This window comes from Trachurus japonicus, chromosome 22, assembly GCF_045865225.1.
Source record: "Trachurus japonicus isolate A0001 chromosome 22, Traja_1.0".
Classification (NCBI taxonomy): Eukaryota; Metazoa; Chordata; class Actinopteri; order Carangiformes; family Carangidae; genus Trachurus; species Trachurus japonicus.
The window spans coordinates 9,379,481-9,392,838 of record NC_140928.1 but is presented as its reverse complement, the minus strand read 5'-3'; the positions used below and the strand labels follow the sequence as shown (position 1 = coordinate 9,392,838).

Genomic DNA, 13,358 nt, shown 5'->3' with positions numbered 1-13,358 from the left:
CGGTATGAATGCCGATGCCCGCCTGCCGCTTTGAGTAGAAAAAAAAAGAGTGTCACTAACATCTGCTGCATGTCTCGAGTGTCTGTGGAGTCTGTGCAGACCTCTACTCTGAATATTTGTATAGGTGGAAGTCTTTTCTTTGACTTTGTGGCTCACACTGTTCCTGCTGACTGCTCGGTTCCTCTTTCGGTTGTCTTCAGTCTGCTGCCTGTTGTCTGTCTGTTGAGATCTGACACTTGTAACCGGCTGTGACTATGTGTGGCCTGTATAGATTTCACCTTGCAAGTCTGTGTGTGTGTATGTGTGTGCGTGCCATCACGGCAAAATGTGGTCCTGGAGTCACCAGCACTGGCAGGAACGACTACAGAGGTGGGTTTAAATCCTCTGGCAGCTGCTGAAGTCTGTGGACAGATTTTGTCACCGCGGTAGCCTCACGACCGTGAAAGATCTAGTGGTGTCAGGTTCAAATATGAGTCTTGTCCGACTAGTGAGTAGTGATGACTGCTGAGTACTCGTGGGTCTGAACATCAACATGTTGATAGATGCTGATGATGGTGATCTAATGCCGCACTTTCATCGAGTTAGGCAGCTGAAAACTGAAAAAACTGAAGCACCAGAGGGAGAGATGAAGCTGACTTTTTGCTTAGTAAAGCCTGATGATGTCGTCAAGGTTATTTACTTTGACTTGGGTTAAAAAAAACAAGACTTTATTAATGTTTTTACAGGCTGAGTGATTCTCATTATTAGTGGAGGAGTGACCGTTCAGATTAAAACGCCGTCCTGACTCCTGACACATCCTCCCTCCTCACTTTGCTTTAATTGTGCATCCTCATTCCAAACTAAACAACTGTGCAACGTGTGAGTTTACACAGATGAATTATAAATTATGTAGATTTGAGATATAGTACATAGATTTTGTCATCATGCTGACCACTGTGAGGCTGAGCAGGATCTGGATCCAGCTCCCAGAGGCGGTCCCTGGATTCTGTTTGGGAGTAACAGATCCTAGTAGCGCAGACCAGGTGAATACAGAGTGCAGACCCGAGTTTGTAAAGAGTTCTGGGCACGACGCCATCCACCTGGCAGGGCCCCCGACGGGGAGGCGGCCGCAACAGAGACCTGCCAGCAGCTCCCAACAGAGGCTCGTTGCCAGGAGACGGGTCGCTCCTCCCCTGGCTTTATTTACTGCTGCACTCCTCATCAAGGTCAGAGCCGGTGTCTCTGCGGCCGAGAGAGGAGCGACAGAGACACGTGGCTGCAGAGAGAGAGATAGGAATGGAAAGCAGCAGTGTGTATGTGGGGGGGGGGAGCTAAGTGATATAGTTAATCTCCATCTTAGACTAAAAACTACCTGTCAGCACCAATCTTTCCTAACAATGCCCCCCCCCCCTGATTTACATCATCTCTATATGCTAATTTTATGCCCCTCTGCTCTGTGGCTGGTGCAGACAGAAAATTCAATATAAAATAGTTTATTATAGTGAAAATGAGGACAGTTTGCATTGACGATAGTTATTATATTTTACATAATAGTACAGTCTCACTCACTAGTCATTTTAGATATGAGAATCATACTAGGAAAAACATGTTGCTGCATATTGCATCAGAACAGGTGATGTCACCTTTATGCTACTGCCTTTACTGGCTTTATTAATAAAACTCACATCATTAGACCAACTAATAATCATTCTCCTAATTGATTTATCTGATTTTTATTGTCTTGATTCATCATTTTCTGGTAAAATTAAGAAAATTGTGGGAAAAAATCCCATCATCATATCATCCCCTGGTGACATTGTCTCATTACTTTTTTTTTCTCCAAACCCCATGAATACTAATTTCACTTTGACCCAGGACAAAGAGGAACGGCAAATATTCACATTCAAGAGGCTTAAACCAGATAACGTCTGATATTGTTGCTTAAAGAATGACTTACACAGTTGTAATATTAGTGAATGTGTTTTTAGATCTACACAAAACTACCTCGATACGTTCATGTACAGCAACAATCCAGACGCAAACGGTGCATATAGGTTTTTTCCTGCTCTGAGTCATGAATTAGCATGTCTGTGACATTTAGACAGACTGGAGGTCGACTCACAATGTTGAGATGGGTCATTTACTGTAGGGTTGTTGTCTCTCTTTCACTCCGTCTCTCCATCTTAGCTTTTGTCTTGGTCACATGATGCACGCTGCACATTCAAATGTCTACTTGTGGTGCATAGTGAAAGCATTTGGCAAACCACATCTTCAAACATTCACAACGAATGTGCAGAAGCGAAATACAGCATTCATGCATCGAGTACAATGAGTGTGATATAATTAGTAACAGTATAAGCATTATAATTATGTCTGGTGGACTCTGCAGAGCTAATATTTACGAGTGCCTTTCTCTCCAGCACTGTGCAGCTGCCTGACTGCAGCACTTTAAGCCTCTGTGTTACTCATCCTGGCAGTGTCAGTGCCATGCTGTGTGCTGTGTGTGGAGCTGCTCAGACCCCTCTCAATCTGATTTACTGTTCATTACTCAACCTCTTGTACGAGTCATGTGCCTGTGACTTTTTCCTGCTGGATCTGCGAGCAGAGAGCAGATCAAAAGATAGCGAGGCTGAGCAAAGCAGAGGGCCGAAAAAACTCACATTTCGTTGGGCGCTCCAGTTTCCGCCTCCCTCTTTTCTTGCGCGGCGACGTCAGGCTGTCTTCTCCTTCCTTCTCTTTCTCAGAGTCCGGCTCTTCCCGGCTGGGCAGGAATCCGTTCTCCTGGGAAGGGCTCAGGATCTGACCATGGGAGCTGTCCTCTGCCCGGCAGGAGGAAGGGTCTCTCGGGATCCCGTTCTCCACCTCCCTCTTCTCCTGTTTGGGGAAGCAGCCGGCGTCGGACGTCCTGTCTCTGTGCCCGCCCACGTCTCCATTGTGGACCTGTGCCATGGACGGCCTACCCACCCCAGTGTAGCTGTTGCCCACACCCACACCATCTTTGAGGGAGCCAAAGCACTCAACCTGCAGGCAGAGAGGAAGAGAAGGCGCGAAACTTTAACATCCTGGCAGTTTATCAGCTTTATAGACTGTTATTGCGGCGGCGGCACGTTACAGTTTGATGTTCTGAAGGTGTGTGGCAGTGTTGTGCCTGTCAACAGTTATGACATAAAGCTGGATATAATACTGCAGCTGTCTGCGCAATAAACAAAACCCTTGAGCATTTACAACAAATCATCCAGAATGGTTGAAAAGGAATAATAAAAAAAAAAAAAGGTCATCTGAGCACCAATGAAACAGCTGGCATTATCAGAGTGACGATAAGCACTCTTCAGTCTTTGTTGGCTAAACGGGCTATTTGAAAGAAATTAAAGCATTCACCCATTTCACATTAGATAAGCTTAATTTCATCCCTTATGCCTCTACGGTCCTATCTGCACAGAATCAAACATGGAGCCCAACTTTTACACTTATTAGTCAGTGAATTATGGCATTTCCCATTTAGCTCTGTAAAACTGGAGTTGTAAACTTCAAAGCCGTGCCAGTAAATCTGCTGTACGGCCATTAACTTGGAAAGAGAGGAAGGGATTACTTTACAGTTCATCAGGTACACTACTGAGCTTCCTGTAGTCATGCATTCATCATTACAGCAGCATGGAAATATGTGAGAAATGTTGGCTGTTTGAAAACGCAGAGGGTTTTTTTTCCTCTCCGTCCAGTTTGCAACGCCCAGTGAAACTATTTCATTCTATGCAGAGGAGTAAATTCAAAGAGAGCTGACCCATCTGAAGCTGCTCACATTCCAGATCTTACGACTAAAAACACGCCGGCTGTCTTAGAGGACCTAGAAAAAGATTTGTTTCAAATCTATGTAAATGTGATAGTGTCTCTGCTGCCACCTAAAAATAGCCATAAAAAAAACACACTTTCTCAGACAATCCCATTACTGGGTCACCGGGAGCAGAAAGTGGAGCACGTCTTGTGAGATCAGACTGTCAACAGTGATGAGAGCTGCGCTGAGGCTTTCAACTCCTGTAGATGTAGGTGCAGCAGTTTGCATTGAAGCCAGGCGACGGCGACGCCTCGGGAGGCATCTGTCTGTCAGCAGAAGATATTTAGCAAACACCAGAGCCTGCGCTGGAAGCTAAAAGGTCAAACGTAATCTGATTCCCAAAGACTGAAGAGGCAAACAATGTAAACTCGCTTTAATGTGACCCAGAGACCTATAAAACGTCTGTGTAATAAATGCAATTCAAATTATGCGGAACAAGGGCACAAAATAAACTTCAGTGAAAGTCGTACAGTATCGTAAAAACAAAGATACATGGAGCCAAAGTTGGTTTTTAAGCATTCCTCGCAGGCCGCAAGACTCTAAATGACTTCATCATTGTAGCAACCGAGAACAAATTAACTGTAAATGTTGAACATTTGCACTGGAGCGGCACTCCGGTAAATCTATTTGACAGAACGAATGAAAACAACAACCCACAACTCAAACAGTATTAATATTCTGAATCAATTCATAACAAGAAAAAGGTTACAGAGTGTGAGTGGGTTCAGGCCAACACACACACACGCAAAAGCAGACAGACAGGGAAACAAACAGATGCACAAACTCAGGCAATATGCTCACACGCTCACACGCTCACACACACACACACACACACACACACAAACAGCACACACAACTGTCGCTGATAGAATTACGCAACAGATTAGTGACCCAGTGAACTACATGAGGCCTCTGCCAGAGGTCAGAGTTCACAGTCAGTAAATCAGACAGATGAGACAGACAGACAGAGGTCAAAACAAGACATCCACTAATCCACCTTCTAGCATTACAGCTCACACACCAACATGTAGCGGCACACAACGTGTTTACTGCCCCAGTGAATTCAGTGAATTAGCACTTATCACTGTTATCACATTAACAGTTGATCTGGAGAAGATGTTTAAGTAGAACGGCATTGATTGTAGTGAAAAACCTTTGCATTTAGCGGCTAAAAGCCCAGATATTTTCCTCAAAGGTTGGTGGAGACCAAAATCAGAGCTAAAATAAGAACAAATTAAAACTATTAATACGGCTTCATATTAAATAAATTTCCCTTTCCTCTTAGATAGATACACCAGGAATTATGGCAACATGCAGCCACATTGCCTTGGATGAGATAAGCACTCACTGATCCCAAAGAATATAAATATTATATTATATTAGGAATTTCCAGTCAATGACTGAACAATGTGTCTGGCTGAGCAGCTTGTTATCTCCTTCAGACTAGCCGACAGCAGTGACTATTACAGCCACAGGACCCCTGATAGTGAAGAGCAGTTAACAAGAGTTAATGTTTAAAATGTAAGACCCTGGGAGATGAGGTGAATGAGTTAATACTTTGTCAGGTTTTGCATTTTTCTAGAAGGCTCAGCTCGAGGTTAGTGATGCGCCACCTTTATCAACCATTAACAGCTTTACCCTCTCTTTTTACCTAAGATTCAATAACTAGCGCTGTTTTACCTTATTTTAATATAGTAGTGCATATCTGAGTGAGAACAATAACAGTGATACACCTATAGATATACTTTATTATCATTTTTATTTAGTTATATTATTGTTTAGGCACCACCACTAGGCTGCTCTCAATTCATGTGACACAAACCCTGAGGCATCTCCCCAACATATATTATGTGTAAATATTTTTCTAATCCCCTTTTTGGTTTGTCTAATCACCCTGTGAGAATTAATTAACATGATTTTAAACAGAGTCTTATGCAAATGATAACATCTCAGGGAGAAAAAAAACATAACACCCAGATACATGCCGGCCCAAGAGTCATTATTAAATCAGAGCTTTTAACAACAAAAGGCATCACAAACAGATTACAAATGGTGCTAGTGTTGGGTCTGCATGCATCTTAGAAACATGGTGGAGATTGTGTGCGATGTTTATTCATGAGTACAAACAGGTACATGTGGTGTCTAAACAGGTAAACAGGTTTCTGAGGGCTGATTCAGCAGCCTTGGTCTAATATCTTTTTTACTCAAACATTTTACTATTCAAAGCCTCACAACTAGGATTTTTAGACTGTCATATACCTGTCAATGTACACAATAACATATGTGATAACAATATGTTATTCCAAATTTCTTTTAAACATCACACACAGTTCGTGCCCATGTTTAAAGATGTAGTTTTATAGATTTTTTTCTTTTGATATCCATCCATTTATTCATCCATCGTCTATAGACTGTTTATCCGTATAGGGTTGAAGGGAGGCTGGAGCCAATCACCCTGGACAGGTCTCCAGTGTATCCAAGGGCAACATTTAGAGATGAACAACACACTCACACTCACATTCACACACTACGAGCAATTTAGAGTCGCTAATGTTTTTTGGACTGTGGGAGGAAGTCTGAGTACCTGGAGAGAACCCACACACACAACTTGCGATTTCCACCCAAAAAGGCAAAGGAATAAAATCCCAAATCTTCTTGCTGGGAGGCGCCAGTGCTCACCACCACCACTGTGCCGCCCTCCAGTTGATATCTAATCTTCACTAATCTTTAATCTTGAGTTGAGAGAAAGTCTCTAAAAACAAGTATTAATAGGAGTAGGTGTAAAGTTTCTAACGTGTGTGTGTCGGATACTCACTGGAAACTGCTTGCGCTTTCTTCCAGGCTTGCCAATTTTACAAGAGGCACTATTTTTAGCCAACTTCTCTTCTGTCCTCAGGTCCATGTCCAGTATTGTGCTCTCACCCTGTGAACAGAAAGAGCAACACCATGATTAAACACAAGTATCCTGCAATAATTGAAGCAACAGTGCAGTGCAGTGTCTATGGGAATGTCGAGTTTAAGACCTTGATGCACGCAGGACACTACTCTACATCTGTCCAGGTTAAGACAGATTGTATTCGTGCATCAGGTAAACTAAGTGGAAGTTTCACCTCAGCCGGGGATGAAGCAGGAGTGATATTACATCTGCAGGAAATACACAGAGCTGCACCTCGCTAAAACACTTGAACATTTAGGGAAGGGGAAGGTGGGGGCTGCAGCGGGTCCTTGAGTGTCTCTGGCTGAGTGGACAATGAGACAGATAGAAATTGAATGACACATTCCTTTGAACTAGGCTGAAGTGAAAGAATTGCGGACGCAGCGCTGACCTTCCACAGACAATCCCCTCTTGACACCGTTACAAAGACGTCGACCGGCCCCCACCTTCCCCTCGCTGCAATTTCTTTTTGATTAATAAAACTATCTAACCCTACGAACAAAGCCCCCAAGTCCGCCAGCACCAAGTGCTCCTGGGAGAAAAGATGATCCTAATGTAGATGCTTTGAGTGTCAATATTGACTGAATAGGACCACCAGCACCAGGTCTGAATGCAAATAAGATTGCAAGACCATTCCTGACAGCTGCAGCAGGGTAGAGGGGATGGGGGGTGGGGGGTTGGGGGGGGTCTGGTCCTTATTAAATTCCTTCAGTGCTGAATGCAAAGATTCCCTCAAAGATAAATGGGCTGTCGGCACTGCTCCTGCTGCAGGGACCCTCTGCTGACTTGTTGTGAAGTACTTGGAATAACATGAGAGAAGATTACTGTGCTGATACTACATGACTTTGTCTTTGTGTGATTAGTGTTGTCACGATACCAACATTTTGGTACCGGTATCGGTACCAACATGTTTTTCGATACTTTTCGATACTTTTCGGTACTTTTCCAAATAAAAAGAGAACACAAAAAATGTCATTATTGGCTTTATTATTATTATTGCATTATTTGAGGTCTGAAAACACTGCATCTTTTTTGTTATTTTGACCAGTTGTAATATTTGGGAGAAATTGTTATCAGTAGTTTATAGAATGAAACACAAACGTTCATGTTACTCAAACACACACCTATTGTTTCCCCAGACCAAATTGATTCTGCCCCCCCCCCCCTCCTCTCTGCGTAGAGCTGCTTCGCTGTGTTCACTCACTCACAGAGAGAGAGAGAGAGAGAGAGAGAGAGAGAGAGAGAGAGAGAGAGAGAGAGAGCGAGCATGCCAGTGGTGGTGCGCGGTAGAAACGAAACGTATCCACCAGCAGTGTTTGCATTAATTAACGAGTCTGTGGCGGCCCGTCTCTCTCACGCGCGCGCTGGCGCACACACACAGATACACACACAAACACAGGCACATGGTCAGGTCGCGCTGTAACGGTAAGAAAAAGAGGCACCTTGCTTCGTTTGTGACTCGCTCGCTGCGGCTCAAATTACAATGCGGCGACTTCACGCGGCGACGTCACCGCTGCCGGCGGCGCAAAATGAAAGTACCGGTCCCATCTAAGTGCAGTATGGTACCGTTTTAAATGCCTCAGTACCCCGGTACCACTCTAGTACCGGTATACCGTACAACCCTATGTGTGATAGATGGAGTTAAACACAGAAAGTGACTGAATTACAGGAGAAAAGCCAGGGAGAGCAGAGGCGGAGACGGGTGTAGCATCTTCAATGTGTCCTAATAGAAGTACAGTAATGAAGGATCATGAAGTTTCAAAACTATCACATCAACTACCTGATATCAAGTGGAAATTGTGAATAATTGTGCTTTTTTTCTTCAGGCATATTCCCTAAGTGTCTATCGTATTTGTTAGTTTTGCCATCCTGACTTCACAAGACACGACAAGGTCCATTTAGTAAGTGGTCCCATCACATGATCTTCATCACGTTGTAGTTGTAAAGGACTCATCTTATGCATGTTAGATTTAAAACCCTTTGGCAAACTCATGTGACACCAGTAGCTGTGGAGCAGCTACTGAATGGGCCTTGTGGTGAGGATGTTTTCTCAGCTGCTGGTCGAGAATAAACTCTGAACCCTGACATTTTTAGGTCTCCATGGACACTGAGTCCTTAAGAGGCTGCAGAAAAAAAAAGAAAAAAACTGAACATGGGTCAATAATGTGAAAACACATTGATTAAGCTCCTCAAATATCGACAGGCTGGAGAGATGCATCACTCCCATCAAAATTTATGATCTTATACTGTGAAATGAACACCTGTGGAAACCAAAATGCGACCTGTGTAGATCCTGGAGTTAGTATTTGCACATATATCAGGTCTCACTCTTTCTATACTTTCTACTGTCAAACCAATAGAGGCATATATTATTGTTTTTAATGTTTTGGAGCATGCACAGATTCCAACAGACTCTATTTGTTAAATAACGTAAGAGGTGGAGGATGTTAATAAACATAGGCATGAATTTCAAAGGTCAGGCCATGTTACTTCCTGGGAGTGTTTGCTCTTAATGTGGAATAAATCCATCAACCATTAGTGTCCCAGTGTGATAAACGGATTTGCATAAAGAGATGGATGTGATCAGAGTCGCTCATGCTGCTGTGATTAATGAGCGCACGGTTATAACTGATAGAAAATGGAAAAATCGCCATCATAGAATATTTATCAATGAACGTCTGGTTACCAACACAGAGGTTGCTAACGAGCCTTTAAAGGGTTATTTTAAATGTAGATATCAATGCCTTTGTGTTGTTTTGCAGATGGTGCTGGTTCATTGTGTGATGATTACTAATACAGAGCCTGGTGCTTTGTTTTTTTTTTTTTTTTTTCTCTTACTGAGGCGGCAGAATTTGCATAGATAATAGCACGTTTTGAGTGCAGCCTGGTGTGCAGCCTCATTTGGGAACCACTTACATAGATGACACATTTCGGTGGTGCCTGGCTATCTCTGCAGGAGCAGCCTACACAACACGGCTCATCCAATCCACAACCTGAGAGCGGAGGAGACACACTGGCTAAAAAAAAAACAACAACTCGCCATTTTCACACACAGCTTCACCCTAATATTTCCTCAAAAACAGTGAAAGAAATATGATTTGTTGTAGCCTGGAGTGAACCCTACCACATTGTCAATATCGCTGCACTATTTCCGTCTGGTAGCCGGTTATTTAAGGCAATGTCTGTTGCCAGGCAACAAGACTAAGGGCAGTACTGTCTAATGGGAACGTAGAGGAAGAGAGGACAGATTCCCCCCCAGTAAAAAGAGCCGTAGAGCCATTCCAGCTCCAGCTCCAGCTCCAGCTCCAGCTCAACCTACACCAGCCAACGCCCACGTCACCAGCCACCATTACAACAAGCAAATGTCACATAATACAGCTGCATGTTGGTACCAGCCCCCTCTGTGATGCTGCTGCTGCTGCTGCTGCTGCTGCTGCTGCTGCTGTGGAGCATCAGTGATGCTGCAGTTACACACAAGGACCGTGATAATGAGTCTGTCTGCATCATGAGGAGTGACACGGCACGCCTCATGATGGTGGATTCTTCAAGGAAAAAAGAAAAAAGCACACATACACGACACCATCGATACAAATCAATACAACAAAGTCTTTGGATTACAGAAATCAATGGGGGAATTAGTTAACTGACTGTTAACTCCATTGATAATAGTGGGATAATTTTAAATTGGCGTTGACATGAGGTAACTGCACGAACCACATTCTGCCTCCTGTTTATCCATCACAGCAACAGCTATATTAAAACTGTCACATGTGTCGCACACACATGATCTTTTATAGATGCATGTTGAAAAATGCTGAAAGCCACAGCAGCACTGGAGTGAATTATCTCCTCTTAGATCACGTCTGCTGAGTGCGAGGCTGTCAAATCCCAATTAAACAACTGCTTTGCTCACGTCATTCAAAAAAAAAAAAAAGAAAAAAACTCACAACATTGACTGAATGAACTCTTTAAACCCACGGGCTACGAAGCTGAGAGATCCCGAGCCATTCACTGACATGCCAAGCTTCAGAGGAGTCTCCGAAATTCCTTACGCCAGACTCCTGAGGCGCACTTTTAATATTTCACACCACGTGTTTCTTACCATTCTGTTTCCAGGTGAATCTGAGAAGTCTGAGCTTTTGAACGCAGTGGTGTTGGTGTTGGTGACAGTGTTGGACGGCATCGTTGGAGGGTCTTGTGGGATTATGGGTAATGTCTGATGTAGATGAGGGGGAGGTTTCGGGTGAGGATGAACTCAAAGGGGTGGAGAAAAAAAAAACATAAAATAAAGAAATGAGAGATGATCCCTCTTCTCTCCGTGCACCTGGAAGATAAGGAAGAACAGGAAACAAAATCAGCCTCTCACACACTTTAGCTGTGCATCAGTGCTGTGATGCTTCAATTCAGAAGTGACCATAGTTTCATGCAGTGCATATTTCTTCAAATCAGTTGAGTGAAATCCTATTTTCTGCCATAAAAGAGGCGCTTTCTGAGCATCAAGCTTTTCTCTTTGTGGCTCATATAGGAAGCTCCCATGCTGAGACAGCCTATAGGACACTGTATGCCGGCTCTCGCCTATAGGGCCTGAGCCACTTCTTACAGCAAATGGATACAGTAGTAGGTCTACTTGAGATTAAATGGCGTAACAGAGCTGAGATAACGCTGCAGAAAACATAGGTTTATCCTAAAGGTTTATAGAGATATGATTAATATTTCATTTCCACCTCAAGACTGTGGGTTAAAGTTACTCCAGCAGTCAGCTATGCGCACACAGCGGAGCCACACTTACATGGTGGAACTCGTGGAAATGTGCTCCAAAAAAAAGAAGAAAAAAATCATAGGCCCATATGTATCTACAATCATACAGGACGTTTCCACGAAGGGGTTAAATCAAGACTAATGACAATCGCTTGTGATTTATTTAGAGGGTCTAATGGGCTGCTGGGATTAAGCCCTAGCTCCTGAAAAATAATTGCAGGCGACAGCTTGAACGCGTTATCGTGAAGAAGAAGGAAAAAAATTAATATAAGGCCACACATGCGTTTAAAGTCAGAGCATTTCCATGCACGCTAAACTACAACCAGTGCAAACGCTGCCATCATCGCTGCCACAGACTTCACTTGGCATTTATGATTCAATTGGCTCTGCGTTCAAATTGCAAAGTTTTAGTGGTCTTTTTTTTTTGCAGCAGGGGAAGTCTGCAAAAATGACCCAGGGGACTGTGGCTGTAGCTTTAGACAGGCCACGGCCACTGATGGATAGCACCCCCCTCCCGATATTGTTCATTTCTTTTTTATTATTATTATTTTTGATTATTTTAATGAGGCCAGTGTTTCAAGGTGCCGCGATTCTGTGCTTTAAATTCGGTCAAGCTCAAGTACACATCGCTATGTCCAATCAGCACATCTGCAAAAAAAGAAAAAAAAGAAAAAGAAGCCAAATCGCTATTTCCCTATTTCCATCGAGCGCCTTCCGCTCTCTACTCGGGGCTTTCACGTTTTTTTGTTCGCATAAAAGGTTACCCTTCCTGCGCGGTTACTGGTGCCGGGTTAAACGGATTTAAATGCGTGAGTCGCCGTGTGTATCGTTACCCGATTTTCCCAAGTCCCAGGCCTGACCCTTTTTGTCTCGCTTGCTCCCGGAGCCTCTTTCCTCTTCTCTCCCCGTCCTCCACCTCCCCGGCCGGCCAGCTCTCCGCCAGATGCGGCGCTCTCACTGCAGGGGCCTGTCGACGGAGACGCTGGCCGCCGCTGGGTCCTAAAGCCGGTCGGCTCTACAGCCTGCATGGCGAGTGTGCAGTGTGCAGACAGACAGGGAGGGAGGGAGGCGAGGCTGGTGAAGGTTTTGTCAGATTAATAACTCATTATCAAGCGCCCTCCACCACCGCCACACACACACTAAAATACACTCAGCTATATTCAGCAAATCTTTATTTATCTGTCTTTATCTGGAAACCTGTTCATTTAGCTATTGATTTTTTAGATTATAATATTCAACACAGGAGGCAGCAAAGTGAGCAGGCATGCAACAACCACCACTACTACTAGGCCCTAAACCTTTATTTAAAGCAGAAGTAAGCGGAATATTTGTGTTAATATTATAAGTCTTAAATAGTTATATCTTCCGACCGCAATCACTTAATATAGAGTGTTTGGTCTGAAACACGGGTCTGTCGGTCACTCTGCTCTGTAGTAAGCCGAGGAGAAAACTTTCCTTGTATCCTACAACCTTTATCCAATGAGGAGAGAGAACGGTATAAAGGGGCGGTCCTCTCTGTGTGTGCAGCCAAGGGATGCGCGTGAATGTGGTGACGTAGGGACGAGGGCGGGGACTGCTAACTGCATCGGCTGACAAGAAGTTAGCCAAAACGACCGGATCGCTTACTTCTGCTTTAATTTAAACACTTAAAAAAAAATCTGCACCCTGTTTTGACACTCCTATGCATCATTAACACACTGAACAATTTAATGTCTCCTAATTAACCTAAATGTGCCCCTCTGCTAAGGGGGGTGTCCATGTCTAATTTACATTTATTTTGAGTCTGTGTGTGCATCCCTGCATGGACCCTCGTGCAATTATTTTGTTTATGTTGATTTAATAGCTAAGGAGCCACTG

At 43.7% G+C, this 13,358-nt stretch overlaps 1 protein-coding gene across 6 annotated transcripts in view; it reads right to left on the bottom strand.

Moving 5' to 3' along the window:
* LOC146963448 (DNA (cytosine-5)-methyltransferase 3A-like) overlaps positions 1-12,542 on the bottom strand; it is a 36,995-nt gene extending 24,453 nt beyond the window's left edge. For 4 of the 6 annotated variants that reach the window (XM_085767355.1, XM_085767357.1, XM_085767359.1 and 1 more), the window contains exons 1-4: positions 12,335-12,542; positions 10,846-11,067; positions 6,624-6,731; positions 2,640-3,000 (exon numbers count right to left, since the gene is read on the bottom strand). In XM_085767355.1, coding sequence (XP_085623481.1) covers positions 2,640-3,000; positions 6,624-6,731; positions 10,846-10,926 — 550 coding nt within the window. In that variant the 5' untranslated portion in view covers positions 10,927-11,067; positions 12,335-12,542. The remainder of the gene's footprint in view (positions 1-2,639; positions 3,001-6,623; positions 6,732-10,845; positions 11,068-12,334) is intronic. The other 2 variants (XM_085767356.1, XM_085767358.1) reach the window with 1 other exon arrangement.
* Positions 12,543-13,358: the final 816 nt, after the last annotated feature.